Raw genomic sequence first — 21457 nt, forward strand, 5'->3', positions numbered from 1 at the left:
TGCAAGCATATAGGTCTAACCAATGGACACAGACAACAGGGAGGTGAGGGCATGAGTGGAGGGGATGGGGGTTAATGTGGGGATAAGGGCACATATGTAATAACTTAATCAATAAAGAAATTTTTTTAAAAAGCCAACCTCTTTGTAAAGACTACCACAGGGTCCCAACCCCTGCACCATGAAGAGGTACCCCTGGGTAAATGGATCCAAACCCACTAAGGATTAAATGCATTAGAAGAGCAGTGTTGATGTACATCTCATTCCAATCCATGTGTGCCCTGTGAAAACACCAGGACAGTCCTCAAGGACCAGCTCCAGTGCCAAGCCCACAGCAGAGCCTTTGACTGTGATTGGCTGCAGGAGTCCCTTCTTCTGAATCCCTTCTTCTTTAGAGAACTCCCCAGCAGGGCCTCTCACAAAGTCGCAACTCTATTGTTTCCCACAATAAGTGTTTCCTACTATACAGGCAGCTCTACTGTATAGAAATACTTGAAAACACCAATCTGTTCCAAATCTAGTGACATATTAGGGAACAGTTGGAGCATGCTGCACATTTTGCATTTGCTTATGTGTGCTATCATCCACGAGAAATACCACATGAACACAGAACCACACCACACAGGAATACCCAAGACACATATATCTCAAACATCACCACCCACACCTGGTGTCACAACTTCCCGTCCAATTTCAGGCGGCCCTCCTTCCACCAGCTCACAATAACTCACAAGTGGCAACTCTTCTGATGCCCACTTCGCAAGCAGGTGTCAAGGTGAAGTGCCATGTGTCCTGTGGACTTCGGTATCTCATAGCCATTTAACAGGTGTAAAACTATGCTACTCTCTTTATTAGGTTCCCATCTTCTTTTATTTTTTTAAAATATATTTTTAATTGATGTCAGAGAGGGAGAGACAGAGAAACATCAATGAGAGAGAATCATTGACCAGCTGCCTCCTGCACGCCCCCTACTGGGGATCAAGCCCACAACCCGGGCATGTGCCCTGACCAGGAATGGAATTGTGACCTCCTGGTTCAAAGGTCAACGCTCAATCACTGAGTCACACCAGCTGAGCAGGTTCCTATCTTCTTTTATTTTCGATGTCACTGGTAATGTTTTTGAATGTTTTAAGCATAATCTATTCTCCCTATAAGCCCTGTGGTGTCTGTTGTGTGATTTTACATACTGTGGATATTTCTAAGAACACATATGTTGTGTTATAGCAGAATGGACCGTATAGTAAATGAGCTAATATAATATACATGAAGTGTTAGGAATGCTTCAGAGTGCAGTAGCATTAGCTATCATCATCACCACCACCACCATCACCATCATCACTATCACCATCATCATCGCCATAGCCCCATATTTCATGGAGGCAGAGACCACAATTCACAGGCCTTTGGGTAGCACTCAGTGTCTTGAAATCGTAGATCATTCAATAAACATCTGTGTGATTGACAGACAGGTCAACAATAACAGCTGGTATTTCTCTATAATGTTGCCTCTAAGGGCTTTAATGTACATCACTCAGGAAGATGTCCCCACTCATGTCCTGCAAGGGGGGATACTCAGGGCCAGGACCAGTCCTCCCCTGCACTCTCCCACCATGCCCCCATTGCCCTTCCCTCCTACCTTTAAGAAGTCAAAGTGCTTGAGCATTTGGGCCACTTTCTCCGCGTTCCTCCCTTCATTGAGGAAATCCAGCTCCAAAGGCAGGTTCTTCTTGGCTTCATCCACCAGCCACATGAATTCAAACTCTGGAAACAGCTGTTTGACAGCCAGGACGAGCACCTGAAATCCACCAGGCACCCCATCAGTCAGCTCTTGACACCCCACCAAGGCACCCTGCCCTTCTGCCTGGTCTAAATGTTGACAACCCACCAGGTCTCCCCTGGAGTAAGGGTGAGTGGGAAAACAGCTCCCCCAGACAGGTCAACAATAACAGCTGGTATTTCTTATAATGTTGCCTCCAAGGGCTTTAATGTACATCAGTCAGGAAGATGTCCCCGCTCATGTCCTGCAAGGGGGGATATTCAGGACCAGGACCAGTCCTCCCCTGCACTCTCCCACCATGCCCCCATTGCCCTTCCCTCCTACCTTTAAGAAGTCAAAGTGCTTGAGCATTTGGGCCACTTTCTCCGCGTTCCTCCCTTCATTGAGGAAATCCAGCTCCAAAGGCAGGTTCTTCTTGGCTTCATCCACCAGCCACATGAATTCAAACTCTGGAAACAGCTGTTTGACAGCCAGGACGAGCACCTGAAATCCACCAGGCACCCCATCAGTCAGCTCTTGACACCCCACCAAGGCACCCTGCCCTTCTGCCTGGTCTAAATGTTGACAACCCACATCTCCCCTGGAGTAAGGGTGAGTGGGAAAACAGCTCCCTGATGCCCACCGCTGTAGTCCAAATCCAAGATGATGAAAAGCCACCAGCCACCAACCACCAGCAGTAACAACAACTACCATTTGCTGAGTGCTCCCCACGTGCCCTGCACTGGCTCAGCACTTGACTGAGTTACTCCAATTCATATGCACAATCTGGGAAGTACACAGTGCACACTCTTATCATCTCCCCATTTCATAGATAAGGAAATTAAGGTTCTGAGAGGTTATATGATTTTTTTTTTCTGAACTTGCCCAGTAAGGAAGCATAGAAATAGAATTCTGCTTGGGTCCACCCAGCCCCCAAAACCGTTGCTCTGAAGCATGTCGCTTAACTGCTGCCTTTGCTGCTCCTGGATCTTCACGGTCCTGTTTACGAAGGGCTGGAGTGTGTGCCACTGTCACCGAGCTTTTATTTATTTCTTAAACTGAGTGGTTGGCACCTGAGCATTCATGTTACTTTCTATACTTTTTGTACATCTAAACACCATGATAAAAAAAAAAATCAAATTGAAAAAGAAAACAGGGTTAGATAAGATGAGTAAGAGTTAAGGAATTTGACCACTTGGATGAAAAGCTCAGATTTTGGGCCATTTGGCCCCACTGTGGATTCTTGAGTGAAGACAGGATGAAAATGGGAGTGGGGTTAGAAGACTCATCTGGCATTTTGTTGTCAGTTTAATGACGTGAAATTAAATGTCACTGGCAGAGAACCAGAGTCCAGTGGCATCTGCGGAGCACGCCCAGCCCCTCCATGGGCAGGGACTCAGTTCTGAGGCTACCTCACCACCAGAGCTCTGGAGCTGAGACAGTCTCACAAGTTCACAGACGTGGCTCTGCAGTGGGTGAGCAAGGTTGATGCCAGGAATGTGGGAGATGGTCCAACAATCCAGGAGGGAAGCACAGCAGGCAACCCTCCTGCTCGCCGATAAACCCTCCTGTTAGTGTTCAAAGTCGGGCCTCGGGAGACCGCCGACCAACCCTCCCAGTAATTCTTGGTAGAGATTACAGTCCAAGTTTGAGATACCCCTCTCCACCCCTGGCTAGAGCAGGAGGACACTGAGCAGGAACCAAGGAACCATGGGCCTGCTGGTACCTTCCCCAACTGTTAAGGACTAAGTGCCTGTGTCCCCCTTCCCCCCCAAATTCTTATGTTGAAGCCCTAAGCCCAGTGTGATGGTGTCTGGATGTGGGGCCTCTGGGGGCTAATTAGGTTTAGATGAGGTCATGGAGGTGGGCCCCTATGATGGGATTAGTGTTCTTGTAAGCAGAGAGAGATCAAAGCTCACTTTTTCTCTGCCATGCAAGGACACAGAGAGAAGGCAGCTGTCTACAAGCCAGGAAGAAAGTCCGTACCAGGAACTGAGTCGTCTGGCACCTTGACCTTGGACTTCCAGCTTCTACAACTTCGAGAAATAAATGTCACAGTTTAAGCCACTTGGTCAGTGGTATTTTGTTATGGCAGCCCCAGCAGCCTAAGACACCAGCCAGTCTATCCAGGAGGATTTAGTGAGCCCCACCTATGAGCCTTGGCTTTTGCTTCCTTTTGTCCTGGTCTATAATATTATGCCCAACATGTGTTCGACACAAGTGGTACGAAAGAAATAAAGCTAAAGCAGAGCCATAAACTACAAAGCATTAACAGTTTTGCTTTTAAGCACAAGTCCTAGGCTGTGTACCAGACGCCGGTCTAAAAGAATCATCACACAGGGTTATTATATTCAATTTCTCTCAAAACTCTTTTTAATTGCATTTGGTTGCAGTCTAATTTCTTTTAAGTCTTGTCTAGTCTTTCACGGGCCAGACCTGTGACCTTATGATAATCAATTTAGTTTATGTTGTGTTTCTGTTGGTGTCACATGAAACTGGAAGGCAGAGAGAGGTGGCAACACCTGGCCCAGCAGCCTCCAGGCACTGCATCTCATCACCATGCCCTCAGATGGCCCTCAGCAACCGCCAAAGGGGAGGAAGAGCTGGCGCACAGGAAGCAGACACACCTTCCCAGGCCTGGGCCAGGGGCACACACATCACCAGAGGCACCTGAATTCAACTCTGGGCTCTGAGTTCAGGCAAGAAACCTCTTCGGACTTTGGTTCTGACCTAAATTCCAGAGGTTCTCACCCAGTAGGGATGAGGGAAAGAGCCACAATGAGGCTTGGTCAATTATTCATTCAATATTTCCTGATTAACTCCTAGGTAATGACCCTGGGCCAGATGTGAGTGTACACAGGGAGTTACATGCAACCAAGTTGGGTCTATACCTGGGAATGAGTCTTCTGGCCAAACAAATCCTCATCATTTACTCTACAGTCACTGTTATTTGTGAAATTTTTCATTATCATTAACATCCAAACAGCACTGATAGGCACTTTAAAGATTTTTCTGTTACTAATCAATTATATAATTAGTTATTACTAGTACTATTGGTTATTATTAATACCTAATGTCATTAATCATAAAAGCAATCAAAGATTTTATTGACTGATATTAATTGCTAATAACTACTTAGTAAAATAATTCATAACCCAAAAAATTGTACAGTACTCATTAAACTGGTTTCTAAAGCATTCTCTGGGTGGTGGGTGAGTTACTCCCCTGGTTATCCTATTTTATTTTAATATGTTTTTATTGATTTGAGAGAGAGAGGAGGGGGGGAGGGAGAGAGCGAGAAACATTGATGTAAAAGAGAAACATCGATTGGCTGCATCCTGCCCACTCCCTACTGGGGATCGAACCCACAACCTGTGCAGTGCCCCTACCTGGAATCGAACCAGTGACGTTTTGGTGCTTTGCGCAGTGCTCAATCAACTGAGCCACACCAGCCAGAGCACCGTTGGTTATTTTATAACATAGGTCAGTTTTGATGGAAATCAATGGTTCTTAGTTTTCTAGGAGGACACCATCCCCATTAAAGGAAGTCACCAATTTAAAATTGTGGTGCTAGCTATGAAGCCCAGAAAATGTACATGCTTGCATAATTTTGCACATAATTCAGGGGATGAGAAGGGTCAGATTAAGCACTGTCTGGTCCAAGTCACTGTCTGATCCAAGTCTAAAACTTTTCTTGGCTGAGGGAAATAAATAAAACTCAGTTTCACCTTCTGTTTTCATTCAATTCCCTTCTTAAGAGCCTGCTCTAAGTAGATTCACTTAAGTTTTTCTTTTTTGATAACAGATGCAATCAACTAAAATAAAACAGGTGTTGTTATCAATTTGACTTTTTTATTTTTCTTCCAAAATGTATTTTCTCCATAAAATTCTTCCAACAGCCAATATTTTCACCAGTGTCTAGCATGTACTCAATACACGGCAGATGTTTATTGAATATTCACATGAATAAGTGAGTGAATGAATAAATGAATGAACAAATGAACATTTCAAAGGATTTGTCCTCTCCCAAGAAATAATTATATGTTCACATGTGTGTTATTCAAATGGATTAAATTGTTCTATTTCTGAGATTTTGGTGGGAAAGGGGATTATCTCCAAATTTGGAAAACCACAGTTTGGAATGCCTGAGAATTTTCTACTTGATTTGGAACCTTAGGAATCAACCAAGGTATATTCAACAATTAATACCTCCTTCAAGATAGAATAATGAAATTATTTTCCTATAGGGCAGCAGTTCTCAACCTGTGGGTCGCAACCCCTTTGGCGGTCGAACGACCCTTTCACAGGGGTCGCCTAAGACCATCCTGCATATCAGATATTTACATTATGATTCATAACAGTAGCAACATTACAGTTATGAAGTAGCAATGAAAATAATTTTATGGTTGGGTCACAACATGAGGAACTGTATTTAAAGGGCCAGAAGGTTGAGAACCACTGATATAGGGTCAATGGCTCACAGGAGGGAAAATCAATTGTGGGCCACACAGAAATATAATGGAAAAATTAAGAGTCACATAAAAGCTTGAAAACTTGACTGCTATTGATAATAGTAAAAAAGGGGAGGGATTACGATTTAGCACCCACTACATGCCAGGCACTGTGCTGCAAGACACTTTATATGTATGTCCTCATTTCGTCCTCTGCGTGTCCATTTCACAAAGAAGGAAACCGGTTCCAGGAGGTTAAAGTATTTCTCAAGGTCACATAACTTATAATTTCAAATGCAGGACTTAGACCCAGGTGTTTTGGGGTTTTGTTGGGTTTTTTTTTTTCCTTCTTTCTTTATGCAGCCCTGTCTCATGCAGTACAATACAAAATGATACAATAGGAAGCTTGTGATAAGGCATAAAAAGAGCTTTGTAAACTGTAACATGCAGCTGAAATGCAAGTTCCTGTTATCAAGTTATTATATATTATAAAAGAAATAACGTTCTATGGGAAACAGCACACAAAATAGAACACCTGTGCAAACCCGAACTGGTAAAAATGGGTATTTGACAAGGATCGAAAATCAATTCGAAGCTACGTAAATAACTCGGCACTCATGGCCTTATCTTTGTTCTGATAAGTTGTTAAAGTGCACACTTTTTAGAAAACAGAAAATATAGGGTGAAGAAAAGTTTCCGTGGGGTTGTCTACATCTCTGGGTTTTTAAAGAGATCTATCTTTAAAAATAAAATCAACCATTGGATTCTGTGCCACACACAAACATTACCTGGCCACCCACTGTTCAGTCAACACATTCAGAAAAGAAATGAGACGACAGCAGCATTTCCTGAAAATGTGGTTCCAAAGAAGTCAAAAACATGACTATCACAGGCCTTTCTTTTTAGAGACCCTTGGGATGGGCTCGTGGCATCAAATGGGGGGTCAGAGTCTAGTGATCAGACCAGAGTCCCATCCAAAGACTGAAGAGCATGTTGGGGACAGGTGGTACACAGAGGGCAGGGTGCCCGGCCATGAGTTATAGAGTCTTTAGGGCAGTGGTTCTCAACCTTCTGGCCCTTTAAATACAGTTCCTCATGTTGTGACCCAACCATAAAATTATTTTCATTGCTACTTCATAACTGTAATTTTGCTACTGTTATGAATCGTAATGTAAATATCTGATATGCAGGATGGTCTTAGGCGACCCCTGTGAAAGGGTCGTTCGACTGCCAAAGGGGTCGTGACCCACAGGTTGAGAACCGCTGCTTTAGGGGGTGACAGTGCAAGGGGGAGCTCAGCATCAAACTGGGAATCTTGAGACATACAGGGTGGTGTCACCATCGGGATGTGGGGATCAGATCTCACCCCCGGTTCCCAGGTCATCCAAATCCTACTCTGCTCTCAAACACAGTGCACCCGGCAACTGAGCTCCCTGTTATTGTGGACAGAGAGGAGCCGCTGCAAAGCCAGCCCGCCAGCAGCCCGCCAAAGGTGGACTCTGCCTTGTCAGTTCCCCCTTCCTGCTGAATCATTGTTCCAATCTCTGGGCCCAATTAGTCTGGCTCTGGACAGCCACTCAAATCAATAAGAGTCACTGGCCGTGCATCTAGAAGTAGAGTTGCCCCAGCTATTAAAGGGACAATATCAGGTGATAATGACAAAGCCGAAAAACACCCTTGGCTGTGCCTCTCTCTTTTGTGCAAAGTCACCCACATCATCCGGTTCATCAAACACCATTTACTGAGAGCCGGCCTTCACTTCTCTGTCACCATTCAACAGTCTACCCCAGAGGCTGTCCCCTTCTCCCAAGAGGAGTGGCAAGTTCACAAGAGACACAAAACACAAGGGGGGCACATACTATTGAGTGCCAACACAAAAGCCATGTCCCCCACCGTCCTGGCTAACAGAACCTCAAATACGTGCATCTCTCATGTCTTTCAAGGAAGGCAGTCCTTTACCTGACAAGGTGAGTCATGATTGGTCAATAAGCAGTGGTCTTTCTCTCACCAAGACCGATTTAGGCTGGGGCACATGGCCGACTTCTGGCCAGTGAGAAATGAAGGGGATTCTACTGACGGGCTCCTATTTGATAAGGAATATGAGAAAAAAACAGGACCACTTCGGCATCCAGATGTCATCCACTTGTAATAGCAGAAACTACTGCTGCTGTTTGGGGACCATGAGGGGCATTACCTTAGAAGGACAAGCCAGAATGGAAGAGTGGAAGACCAAAGGAACCTAGGTCCTTAAAAACCACAAAGCCCTAATCAGTTTGGCTCAGTGGACAGAGCATTGGCCTGTGGACCAAAGGGTCCCAGGTTCCATTCCGGTCAAGGACATGTACCTCGGTTGCAGGCTCCTCCTCATTATGGGTCCTGGTCAGGGTGCATACAGGAGGCAACCAATCAATATGTTTCTCTCACATCAGTATTTCTCTCTGTGTTTCCCTCTCTCTTCCACTCTCTCTAAAAAACAATGGAAAAATATCCTCAGGTGAGGATTAAAAAACACACACAAAGTGCTAGATTAGTCAACACTGGAAATGTTGACATGACCACCAGAAGTCTTGAAATGTGAGATAATATTGGTTACTATTATTTACCCCACTTTTAGTCGAATTTTCTGATACCTTGGCCAACAACATCCTAATGATACAACCAGTAGTCCCCACTCCTCACTCTCAAAAGCCTAACTCCTGTAGACCTTACAGCAGATTTGCATTTGGACTTATAAACTCACTGGAGGCCCAGTGCACAACATTTGTGCACTGGAGGGTGTAGGGGTGTCCCTCAGCCTGGCCTGCACCCTCTCGCAGTCTGGGACCCCTTGGGGGATGTCTGCAAGCCGGCAATCAGAAATCCCTCTCTCAGTCTGGGGCTCTCACAGTCCAGGACCCCTTGCTCCTTACCGTCCACCTGCATCGGAGGTGGGAGAGGTTCCTGCCACCACCACTGTACTCGCCAGCCATGAGCCCAGCTTCCAGCTGAGCTGCACTCCTCCTGTGGGAGCACACTGACCACCAGGGGGCAGATCCTGCATTGCACGTCTACCCCCTGGTGGTCAGTGCGCATCATAGCGACCGGTCATTATGCCATTCAGTCGATTTGCATATTAGCCTTTTATTATATAGGATTTCTTAAACTGCAAATATCCAGAGGTTAACTCTATTAGTCACTCTCTCCTTAGTATGAATTACTTTGATTAGATAGTCTTCCTTTCAAGGCCATGCTGTGATCAATCACTGGGTCAGAGAAGAGAGATGAACAATAGTGGGCAGTGGGAGGGAAGGAAAGGGCTCACAACACCTGGACCTGTCGTGAGAGGAAGCACCAGAAGGCTGTGCAGAACAGTGTGGCCAAGGTGGCCCTAATACCCCTTAGAAATCGTTCTTCTCCTGCCAAGCATCCCTGAGCACCATTCTGGGCTTGTCGTTCCTAAAACCAAGGCCCCACTTTAGGTCTAGAGACTCAGAAAAAAATACACGAATTTCAAATATAAAATAAAATGAGCTTTCCAGTCAGGCTCTTCTTAGCTTTACAGCAGAGAAGGGTGACCCAGGTAGAGTATTTCCACCAGAGATGTGTCCGGTGAGAAGGCAGTGCCACCTGGTACTGTTGGGAATGCTGATGGCCCTCGGAGGAGGTGACCTCAGGCCTCGGTTCCAGCCTCTCTGCTGAAGGCTGTGAGTACTGGACTCTGATCTGCCTGTGATCCCAGCCCCAGCATGGCCTCAGCCGTGTGAAGGAGCCACTTTGTATTCTGCACATGGCCATTAGGCTGCTCTTCCCGAGAAAAGCATCTGATGCTTATCTCCAAAAGATGCCAAATCTTTATCACTGCTATTATTGTGATTGACCCTACGGCCACCATTACTTAGGGAGCCAGTGAGGCTCTGAGCAGAGAAAACAGTGTCAGCTGTCCTCCTGACAACACGGCTGGCCAGAGGCTGGTTCCCACCTGACGCAGGAGCAGCTGCTGGGTCTCAGGATGGCCAGGGATCCTCCAAGACTCCTGGTCCCTCCCAGCAATGGCCATTCCATAGCCACTGACAGGTGTTCCAGAAAACCTAGGTTTCCAGGGGCGATTCCCAGGGCCACTCGGCAATCCTGCTCTCTTCCAATGTACACAGCAACTATTTCAAACCTTCGCCCCTACTGGAGCCTCCAAAGCCACCTCCTACCCCCTTTCTCAGCAGATGGTCTTGCCTCCTACCTCAGAGAAAAAATAGAGGCTATCAGGCTGGTACAACTCGGCTGCCCACCTTCCCCCATCTTCCCCTCTGCCCCACACACCTGTCTTTACCCAGCCCGACCACTTTTCTCCAGCCTCCAAACAAAGGCTGCTGGTTTCACCTGCACCCTTGCAGCCTGTCCCCCGAGTCTCCTCCTGGACCAGACCTATGAGTGACATGCTCTCCTGAACTTTCAATTCCTCTCTCTGCTGCTGCCAGCCCCACGGCTGCCTGGCCGACCTCTAATCCTGGCTCTGCACTGACCTCCATTCTCACTCCCCCAACACCTATGGCACAACGTGAGAAGAGTAATCTACGTTAACTTGCCCCATTCCCTGGGCCTCAATCCTCCTTCACCCACTCACCCCACTCTCCTTGCTCTTCCCAAGCACTCCAAAACACCAAATCTACTATGCCCTTCTTAGAGAGCCACTCATTCATCTCCCCTTTGATGACAGTGGGTAATTCTGGCAGGCTGTATTTTCCAAAATGGCTGCAACGATATCTCCCACTCAAATGCTCTAGCTCAGTGGTTCTCAACCTTCTGGCCCTTTAAATACAGTTCCTCATGTTGTGACCCAACCATAAAATTATTTTCATTGCTACTTCATAACTGTAATGTTGCTACTGTTATGAATCGTAATGTAAATATCTGATATGCAGGATGGTCTTAGGCGACCCCTGTGAAAGGATCATTCGACCGCCAAAGGAGTCGCGACCCACAGGTTGAGAACTGCTGCTCTAGAGCCACGCCAAGCCCCATCCAGAAGTAAGTCTATTTCCCACCCCTTTCTCAAAGGGGGCCTCCGTGACTCCTGCTGTTACCAATAGAGTGAGGAAGAAGCAGCCTGCATGACGGCCAAGGCAAGGTCACAAAACTAGGATGGACTTTCAGCCTTATTCTCTCAGGCAGCACTTCACTCACTCTGAGAACCCGGCAGCCATGCTGTGGGGAAGCCCAAGCCACTGTGGAGAGATGACCTGGAGAGGACCTGTGGCCGTGGCCCATAGCCCTGGCTGAGCTCCCCACCAACAGCCAACACCCATTTGCCAACCACATGAGTGGGCCACCTTGAAGTGGGTCCTCCAGTTCCCGTCAAGCCACCCAGCTGGTACCACATGCTCTCCTGTCATTTTTATATCCCTTGGCTGGCCACATGCTCTCTTTCATTATAATTTAACAAATTAAGATGTAATGTTTCCACCCCCAAGGAAATCACCTCTAGTTCATCTCATTTCTATGCCATCCTCCTGAAGTCCCATTGGCCCCAGTGGCTGTTCAGTGTTCTGAGACCACCCACATGCCATTCCCAGGAACAAATCAGAATGAACTGACCAATCCAGCCCTGGGTCACAGGGTCACAGCACTGTCATGCTACCTCCTCTCTGCCACTGCTGCTCAAAGGGCCATTCCTACCCATCAGCCTGGAGCCAGTTTCCCTGGTACTTCCTGGATCGCAGAATGAGGAAGAAGGCAGGTGAAAGGGAAGGTTCTCACCTCCATCAGGAGAATGTCCTTCGAGCTCTGCACCTGCACCTTAGGGTGCTGGACCTTCACAGCCACCGTCCGCCCGTCATGCAGCACTGCCTTATGGACCTGGGCCAGGGAGGCAGCCCCCATAGGGGTGTCATCAAAGCTCACAAACAAATCATGGATCTGTCAAGAGTAGAGAGAGGATGGAACTATTAAGATGACCAAATTCAGTGAGAGGGGCCAGGAGGACAGGCCAGAGCTGTGCTGCCTGATGCCTCCACCACAGATTTTCTGCTCTGTCAGCTGTATGCCAGCCCAGCTCCTGCTGCCACAGAGATTCACACCAGGCATATGGAGGGAGGGAGACAGAAAACACATTGGAGAATATGTTCTCACACGTATGCAAAGGTTTCCTGAGCACTTGCATTTAAGGCCAAAGAAGTGCTATCTAGAAAAGCGGTCACAACCGGTGGTCCACAGACCACTGGTGGTCCATGAGGTCCAGAAGGTTGGCAACTGCTGATCTAGAATGTTCAGAAATGTGCATTATTCACCCATTTAATTACCTACCACAGTGCCTCCAAGGCTCTCACATATGGATATAATCAAAAGTTAACAGAACCTGGGCCCAGGGCAGCCCAAGACAGGGGTCAGATGGAAGATTTCCCACCACGCCAACCTGGAGAGTTCAAGGAACCCTGGCTGGAGACTGCACACCCCACAACCACCTCGTATTCCTACTGAGCAGCAGCCTCAACATGGGTCCCCAAGCCCATTCTCAGCCCAGACACCTGGCAGAGATCCCAGGGTTGCAGGCCCGAGCCTTGCACTTGGTCCTCACCTGCAGTGCCACCCAAAGGTTGCCTTGGGCGGATCCCCTGCCCTTTCTGTGCCTCACTTTCTCTATGAAATGGAACATATACCCTTATTCTTCCATCTTCTCTTCCTATCTGCCTTCCCTCTTTTCTGATTAGAAATGCCATACCGCCCAGCCGGCGTGACTCAGTGGTTGAGCATCAACTCATGAACTTGGAGGTCACAGTTCTATTCCCAGTCAGGGTTCATGCCTGGGTTATGGGCTTGATCCCTAGTAGGGGGCTTACAGGAGGCAGCCGATCAATGATTCTCTCTCACTGATGTTTCTATCTCTCTCTTCCTCTCCCTTCCTCTCCCTGAAATCAATAAACACATTTTTTAAAAAAGAAAAGAAAAAGAAATGCCATACCAATTTTCCTGAAGGAAAAAGTCTTTCTGACTTGAGTGGTCACACCTACATGATCCAGATATAAATATCCTACCAGATGGGAAGGAGGTCCCCAAAAACCTTTTGCAAGATCAGCCAAGGCTGAAATACTCATCCCCTCTGTTTCTTGAAGTCCCTAGGTAGCCTCACAATGCCGAAAAGTCAAGACATTCACACACACAGCTATCCAAATGTGTATGTGGATAGTCACACACCTCCCCTCCTTCTCACACATCCAGGTTGGCAGACTGTGCCCCCACCTCCCTCTGTCCCCTTCTGCAGCAAACACCCAGCCCCTCAGCACCTCTCCCCTCCTTGGACTTCAGAAGTTAGATGACCCACAGCCACCATCCCATCCCGTTTGCTAGGCTGCACCATCACTTTGCTAATCTTGTCTCATAAATCACTCCCTCCAGCCCTGTCATCATCTTTTAGCTTTCACTAAACTCCATCCCATTTATCGACATCCTGTGGAGGCCAAAGGTCCAGGCAACTTGGGAGGGGCCTACACTTCACTGTCACGAGATGGTATGGATTAGCTTCCCTGCCCCCTCCTTCCTCATTGGGTCTTGATCTGTACCCCTCCCAGTGCCCACTTCCCTCTTCTGCCCCAACCATGCACCCATCTTTTTCCCTCCTTTGTGAGTTCTAGGCTCCCTGAGGGCCATATTCTTCCCACATCATCCACCCCCAGAATCACCTTGAATCTCTCTGCACAAGACCCTTTATCCTGGACCTTGGATTAAGACAATGCAAGGACCACCATCCATATATACCTCATTAGAATATCAGCTCCCAGTGGGCAGAGACTTTTGTCTATTTTGTTCAATGTTGAATTCCCTGCACCTAGAATGGGGCTGGAACTAATCAGTGACAAAGATTTGTTGAAGGACTGAATCCACTATTCTCTCCATTGGAGAAGAACTGGATGAACTCTTTCCTCCCTTTGAAAAGGCTGGGTCTTCCAGATCCCACACACCTACTAATCCGAGGGCCTCAAATGGAAAAGCACATGTCAAGTGTAAGGTTTACCTAGGTGGACTCCACCTGTTACTCCAAGGTGAGCCTGGCCAATCAGAACCCTGAATACTCTGGACCACGATGATTGGTTCTGAGATAGACACATGACCCAAATGGTCCAATCAGACTCAACCGTTTTATTTTTGTTTGAACTGTAGGAGAAGGGATTCTTTCTTTCTGCTAAAATTAAACTTGAAGCCTAGAGATGCCTGGGGTCATATAGTAGCAACAAAGAGGAAAGCAAAGCCAAGAAACAGAAAGAGTAAATCCTAATCACAATGGTTGAGCCCCTTGATCTAGCCATGCCTGAATGTCCACCCTATAATACCTTTTTTTTTTTTCTTTTGGCTTAATTCAGTTTGAGTTGTTTTCTGTCACACACAGCAGAATGGGCTCTGACTGATACAGTGTGTTCTCAGCCTCAGCTGGGATGAATTGAAGAAACACAGGCATGGTGCCAGGCATCCCCAAGAGGCTCAGTAAGTGTGAGTTCCCTCCTCTCTCCATTCTCTTGCTGGGACAGGGATCCAGGAATAGAAGAGGAGAACTTCAGCAACGTTCCCAGCCAATACATAATGAGATCACCATTAGTTCCTTTGGGAACCCTCTGGAGTTCCTGAAGGAGCACCAAGAACACTTTCAGGAGCAGAGCTGTGAACGAGGACCCTCACCTCCCAGGCAGATGGCACAGCCCAATCTCCCCACTGCAAAGAGACTTGGGAGTGACCTGACCTCACTCCCTGGGAACACTGGCTCATTCGCTGAGACGGACAACCAGTCTTCAAATCAGTGTCATTGCAGGGACATTGCAGAGTCATTGCATCGCTAGGGCTGTGTGCAAAAACAGCTGCCAAGAGCACTCCAAGGGGAGATGGAGAAAGGAAAGGGCTGAAGCAAGCATCCCAATCTCCAGGGTAAGAGGAAGCCTGGTCCACCCTATCCAGAGGGGATGGGAAGGGGGCCTCCCATAATACCCTGCTCCCACCAGGGGATGGAAGGGGTCCTGAGATACCACCCAAACCCAACTGTCAACTCAGCACCCTGAACAAGGCCCAGCTCTGAGGACTTGTCCAAATTCCCAACCTGACCAGTGGAAGCAAAGACAGGCATGGGAAGTGAGGGTGCACCACTCACTTGGCACAGGGAGCCTGTCAGGCAGGTACCCCACCCCACCCCAGCCTGCCCACCACCTCCCAGTGCCCCTCCAGCCATCTATTCCCTCTATCAGAGAGCAAGCCACACACCCATACCCTCCTATGCTTACACACACACACACACACACACACACACACACACACAAAATAACTGATTGCTAGTGGATGTTCCTAGCTGGCTTATAATAAAGGTAATTAAAGATTGGTGCTACAGCCTATAATTAAATATGAATAAAGTATCTCTAAATGGAACCTTGATTCAAAGTGTTCAGTGGAAGTACTTTAAGCTGATAGATAGGAAGGAAAAACAGACCCTGTCCTGAAAGCAGAATTACACCCCCCTCGCAGCTGAAACAAATGCAACCCCCCTCCAATCAGGCCTGGTCCCCCAGCCCTTTCAGCTGAAAACCATTAGCAGAAACAAACTGCGGCATGGACAGCAATTAGATTCAAGATGGGCCTTGGCTGCCTCCAGTCAGTGCAGAAACCTCTCTCCCCTTCTAAAAAAAAAAAACCACCTGCCACACACACACACACACACACACCACCTTGTCTTTTCCTCTGGGTCTGGCGGCAAAATCAATTAAGTAAAACAACTGCATTTTAAAATGACTAGTTATGTGCTTTTTAATTACTGTCGGCCCATGATTCAAATATATCGATGTCCTTGTCTAAAAACGGAAAAAAATTTCTCTAGCTTTGTATGGTCTGTTTTTTTAGGGGTGTGTGGGGAGACTTAGGGTTGTTTTTTTTTTAAGAGCAGAAAACATGAGAGGGGCAGGAAACAATGTGTCATCCCCTGGAGCCTAAGGCTGGGGCTCAAGTGCAGACTTCAGCGGGCTCTTCAGCTGGGGTCCGGGAATCGGAGACCACGTGACATGCTGCCCCAGTGCAGGGCAGAGAGAGACTCCAGAAAAGCCAGCGTGCAGATTCCCACGAAGCCAGGTGACGAGGCAATGTTCACACTGAGCAGCCAAACACTGGCCAGGGGCTACATTCTGCCCAACATAAGGTGACAGGAAGTCAGAATCTTCTGGAGAAGCCACAGTGTGACTCCTGGGAGTTCCACGTGAGCCCAGCCAGCCTCGCTCGGGTCCCTGTGGGGACTGACTCACCAGTTACAAAATGGGAGATGTCCTGGATTTTTCCAAGATGGCCCAATTTCACCTATTCCATATTGTTGTCCTCATACTCATTCATATCACACCTACTCTGGGTTCAGAAACCACATCGCTGTAAGGTAATGCTAGCATGTCTAACAAACCCTGAGCTGGCTGGCTGCAGATGAAGACAGGGGCCTTCTCAAAGCACGCAGGTCCAGGCCTAGATGCCAAGGCCAGGCCGCTCCCACTCAGGAGCTGGGGAGACTGCCCAGGGCACCTGAAGTAGGTTACCATGGCATCAGCAGTAAAGAACATCTGGCTCTCCAGGTCCTGAAATGGCCCACCTCACACATGGCTACAGCCATCTACCACAGACTGATGGGGCTTCAGTCCCTGAGCTAAAAGAGTGGCTGGAGTGAACCTTCCCCACCCAATGCCCCTCCCCCAACTGAGGCAGACAAGATAGCTCCAGCCAGCTAGGATTCTGTAAAGCACTGCCATCTGCCTTAGGCGGAAAACCACCTCTGACGTGCCTCTGCTTGAAACACATCACCTTCTCTCAGCATCTTATCCCAGGGACCTGCCCCAGGCAACCCTTACTCTCAGTCACCCTAGCAGCTGATAATCCATTTTGCTGCAATTCCTCCTTCTACCCCTTAAACATGCCTAGCTTATATCCCACCTGTTCAGGGTCATTCCTGTACTTTCCAAGATAACACCTGACAGTAACAGCAAATGGGTGGCACATGCACCCTCATTCCCCCTCTAGTGGTTTTAAAATATGTTCATACATTTTTAAATACTCCTATTTTTGAGCGGTGGAGCCTGTTTCCCATGTCTTGAGGGTGAGCGAGACTTCATGGCACACTCCTAACCAACAGCATCTGGAGGAAGTGATAGTGTCTGACTTCTGAGACGGTCATCATGGCGTCCTCCTTGCTCTCTCTCTCAGATCGCCTGCTCCCGGGGAAGCCAGCTGCCCTGTCAGGAGGACACTGAGGCAGCCTGTGGAGAGTCCAGGTGGTCAGGAATCAAGGCCGCCTGCCAACAATGAGCCACCTTGGTAGCAGCTCCTCCTTCCCCACCCAGGCCTTCAGATGACACCGCCTCAGCCGACATCCTCACTGCACCCTCATGAGAGACTCTGAGCCAGAACCTTCCAGGGAGCCACTCCCAAATTCCTGACCCACACAAACTAAGAAGTCAAAAGTTTGTTGTTTAAGATGCTAAGTTTTGGGGTCATTTGTTATGCAGCCATAGCTCATTAATACACCAATAGCTCAAACATACCCATGCCAGACCTCACAATCGCGGCATTCCTTTCTGCTGCATCCAGAGATGCCTCAGAATCTCTCTCAACATAATGCTCCAGCAGCCACCATCGAATGACTAGAGTGAATGTATAAAATGAAACCAATGTGCCATTCCTTAGCTTCAGCCAGTCAACAAACACAGGGTGGGACAAAAGTAGCTTTACAGTTGTGAATATGTGAAACAGGGTTTATTCTTGTATTGTTATTTATTAATTATTGTATCTTTTCCATACAAACAACTGTTAACCCACTTTGGCCCACCCTATATTTACTGCAGGCTAGAAAATATCACATGCCAGAAACCATGCTGGTACGTAGGCCAACAAAACAGACACAGTCTCTGGCCATGAGGAGACCTCAGTCCAACAGAAGGCAAAGGCCTCTGAAAAACACACCTGCATTTCAGCAGGGCCTGCTAGAGACAGTGCCCCTGCCCAGGACTGCTTCACCCAACCCCAAAGGGGCTCTCTGGCCAGGTAAGAGGGGACCTCCATGTAGGCCCTGGGGGTTCCCGGAAGAGGACAGGCACCCAAGTGTCTCTCCCTTCCGCCCCCCCCCCCCCCCCCCCCCCCCCCCCAAACCCCTCCCCCCCCCCCCGCCTCCCTCCACAGCTGCCCTGTCTCAGGGTGGGAGTACTCCTATCCCCAGCTTCCCACAATAAAAATAACAACAGAAACAGCTCGAGAATATGTACGCCCTATCTTCCATGGAATCTGTGTTCTTTCTGAGGTTCAGAAAAATCGAACTGTTGGTTCTGCAGAGCTAAGAGGTATTGCTACTGCTAAGCTGGGAAGAAAGAATGAAGTGACAATGGCAGAACCTGAGGCCTTTTGACAAGGGTGAACCCCAGAAATCACCAGTGTTCCTATTTAACACGGAGAGTGGTATAATGCTCAACTCTTACCAACTGGCTAAAGAGCCTCCAGGTACAGGACCTAATTGGCCACCTGGCTCTGCCCAGGGCATCACAGGACAGACGAGCTTCTCTCCTTCCACGAGAAGCTGACAAAAGAAGAAACAAGAAGCCGGGACCAGCCATACCCTCAGTTGGCTGTGGGCCCACCAGCTGGCCAAGAGAAGGGGCCTGAGAAGCAGTAAGGCACAATGACTCCAATGCAAGCTCTTCGTCAAATGTCCAGGCTGAAATTCTGGCTTCAATGTGTACCAGCTCCAGCAGTTATATAACCTCTCTGGACCTCAGCTTTCTCTTCTGTAAAATGGGAGTTTTAATACCAACCTCACTGAGTTGTTGATTGAAACAACATACATAAAGTTTCTGGAGTACAGCCTATAGAAGACCCCAATAACTAGCGGGAGTAGTGGTGCCCCATCTGACGCCCCCAGGAAGAGAGCAGAGCGGTACAATGACAAGAGCTCTGCACAGCCAGCAATTCTAGGCCCCTGGTTCTGCCCTGTCAGTGACCACCTTCATTGAGCCAGAGGCTGTACCGGCCTCCTGACTGACCCACCCACCTGCATTCCTTCCCCCTCTGACCCAGCCTCCACCTACAGCTAAGGTGAGTTTTCCAAACATAAGCTGATTATGTCACTTCTCTCTGCTTAAACCACTTCACCAGCTTCCCAGGGGCCAAAATCCTTTACAGGATCTGACCCTGCCCACCTCTCCTGCCCCATCTCTCCCCTTTGACCCCAGCTCTCTCTGCCTCTTCCTACCACCAGCACACTCCCTCCCTACCTGCTGCAGGACCTTTGCACATGCTGTCCCCTCTGCCCAGAAGGTTCCCCTCCCTCCTCCTCATTCAGGTAACTCCTACTCATCCTTCAAATCACAGCTCAACTGTCACCTCCTCAAGGAAGCCTCCCTGTGTACATTCCTAGAGTTCACGTGTCCTCAAGAGCTGCACTTTTGCCTCAGTTTGTATTTGCTTAATCTCCCTCTTCCCTTCTAGACTGCAGGCTTCCATTTTTGCTCAGCATTGCATCCTAACACATAATTAACAAATGGAGGTGAGGTTCCACTTTCCCTAACCTATTCTTGGCGAGGGAACTTGGACCTTCCAGCTGATCCCAGACGTGGCTGCCGTTCCTTCAAGGTGGCCGAAGGAGCCTCCCTGGTGCTGGGCATGTCGACAGCTGTGGTTGGAGGGACTCTATGGAAATGTTGTGATAATAATGATTAATAAAAAGCAGATAAACACCCTGTGTGGCTGGCCAGCCTGGGAAGCCATCCATTAGATCTGTCATTCATTAGAGATGGGGGTGGGGGCAGTGCTCAGCTTAAGCAAACCTTCTGTAAATTGTAGGCTGCGGGCACTGACATTTGATAAATTATTCTTCATAATCCGCCGTTGGCTGTCATAAATCTAATCTTTCAACGTTCCTCATCTTAATAACTTGTGCAATCTCTCAGGGTGACGTTGACTATGTCTCTGCCTGTGACAGAGATCTCTGGGGTAGAAGCAACCAAAGACCCCAGACAGTGCAGTGTGAAGCTGGGGAACCCCACAGCCAGGGCAGCCCAGGCAGATATCCCCTGGGTGATCAGAGTACAGAGGTCATGAGCCATACTTGGAGCCATGAAGGCCTAGAGGTCAATTTCACAGACCATGCCAGGGCTGAGAGACAGGTGGTGCCAGGACTCAGACCTGGGGCAGAATGGGGCAGGCTAGCCCTATACCCTCCCTATAAGCGTGCTCCCGTGAGGACCTACCACCTCTCCTTGAACTTGAGTTTGGGTTGATATGAGGGATGTCAGGATACCTTTGCTCTGCAGAGCCTGAATGGTCAACCATGGGTAATTCCTTACAGATGCATGTTTGTTGCCCTTAGAGGGCTCTTATGTGATTCTCAACTTTCTTTTAAAGTTAGGTAGAGGAGATATAACTGCCCCCATTTTAGAGAGAGGAACATATTTGCTAAAGGTCATTTGTTTATTCATCTGTCAAGTGTGTATTGAGTTGCTAATATGTGCCAGGCACTGTGCTAGTCTCCTGGGGCTCAATGGGGAGCAAGTCCAAATTGAGTACAGCCACCACCCTCTGGGGTCACTACTGGAACATGAAGTCCAGTGAGGAGACAGGAATTAATCAAGTAACACAGACAAACGTAAAATGGCCAACTCTGATAAATGCTATGAACAGAGAGGTAGCTGGTACTCTGAAGAACCTGTGTTCAGAGGATTAAACCTGGGCAGGGAGGACTTCCCTGAGGAGGTGTCAAAGAGCTGAGATCTGAAGGGCGAGGAGTCAGTTACCTCGCTGCAGAAATCAAGGACACGCCGTCCAGGCAGAGGGAACAGTTCACATGAAGTATAAATGAAAGGAGTAAGATAGGGCAACAGGAGAGAATCAGAAAGAAGATGTCCAGCAACTCCCAACCCAGATTCCAGGACGGCTCTCCAGGTCTCCCCCAGGGGAGGGCTCCTCACCCATAGCTCTGCCCATGGGAGAGAGCCCGGCCACAGAGGCTCACAGCCATTTCTGGTGAGGCCCAGGAATTCTCAAAGCTGATAAGCTCACCCAGTCACAAAACCCCAAAGGCCTTTTTGCAACAACCTGCAGATGTCCCTACACTCAAAAACATAGGAAGAGAGGCAATAAAGCAGAAGCATCCTTTGCCATCCAGACAGACTTCTTTATGTCCTGGGAGGTGGCAAGATACCACACAGCAAATGAGCCTAGGCTATGTCCCCGTGCTTCAGAGCCCCACACGAGAGAGTTCAGGTACCAAAGCCCACAGTCTTTCTGGAACACC

The 21457-nt window shown here is 48.2% G+C and overlaps 1 protein-coding gene across 1 annotated transcript in view; it reads right to left on the bottom strand.

Annotated features, from left to right (window-relative positions):
* The window catches only part of ADCK1 (aarF domain containing kinase 1), a 124757-nt gene that overhangs the window by 29937 nt on the left and 73363 nt on the right, over window positions 1–21457 (bottom strand). The window contains exons 5-6 of the mRNA XM_005860149.2: window positions 11935–12093; window positions 2099–2257 (exon numbers count right to left, since the gene is read on the bottom strand). Of these exons, the coding sequence (XP_005860211.1) occupies window positions 2099–2257; window positions 11935–12093 (318 nt within the window). The remainder of the gene's footprint in view (window positions 1–2098; window positions 2258–11934; window positions 12094–21457) is intronic.

Source organism: Myotis brandtii, unplaced genomic scaffold, assembly GCF_000412655.1.
Source record: "Myotis brandtii unplaced genomic scaffold, ASM41265v1 scaffold132, whole genome shotgun sequence".
Classification (NCBI taxonomy): Eukaryota; Metazoa; Chordata; class Mammalia; order Chiroptera; family Vespertilionidae; genus Myotis; species Myotis brandtii.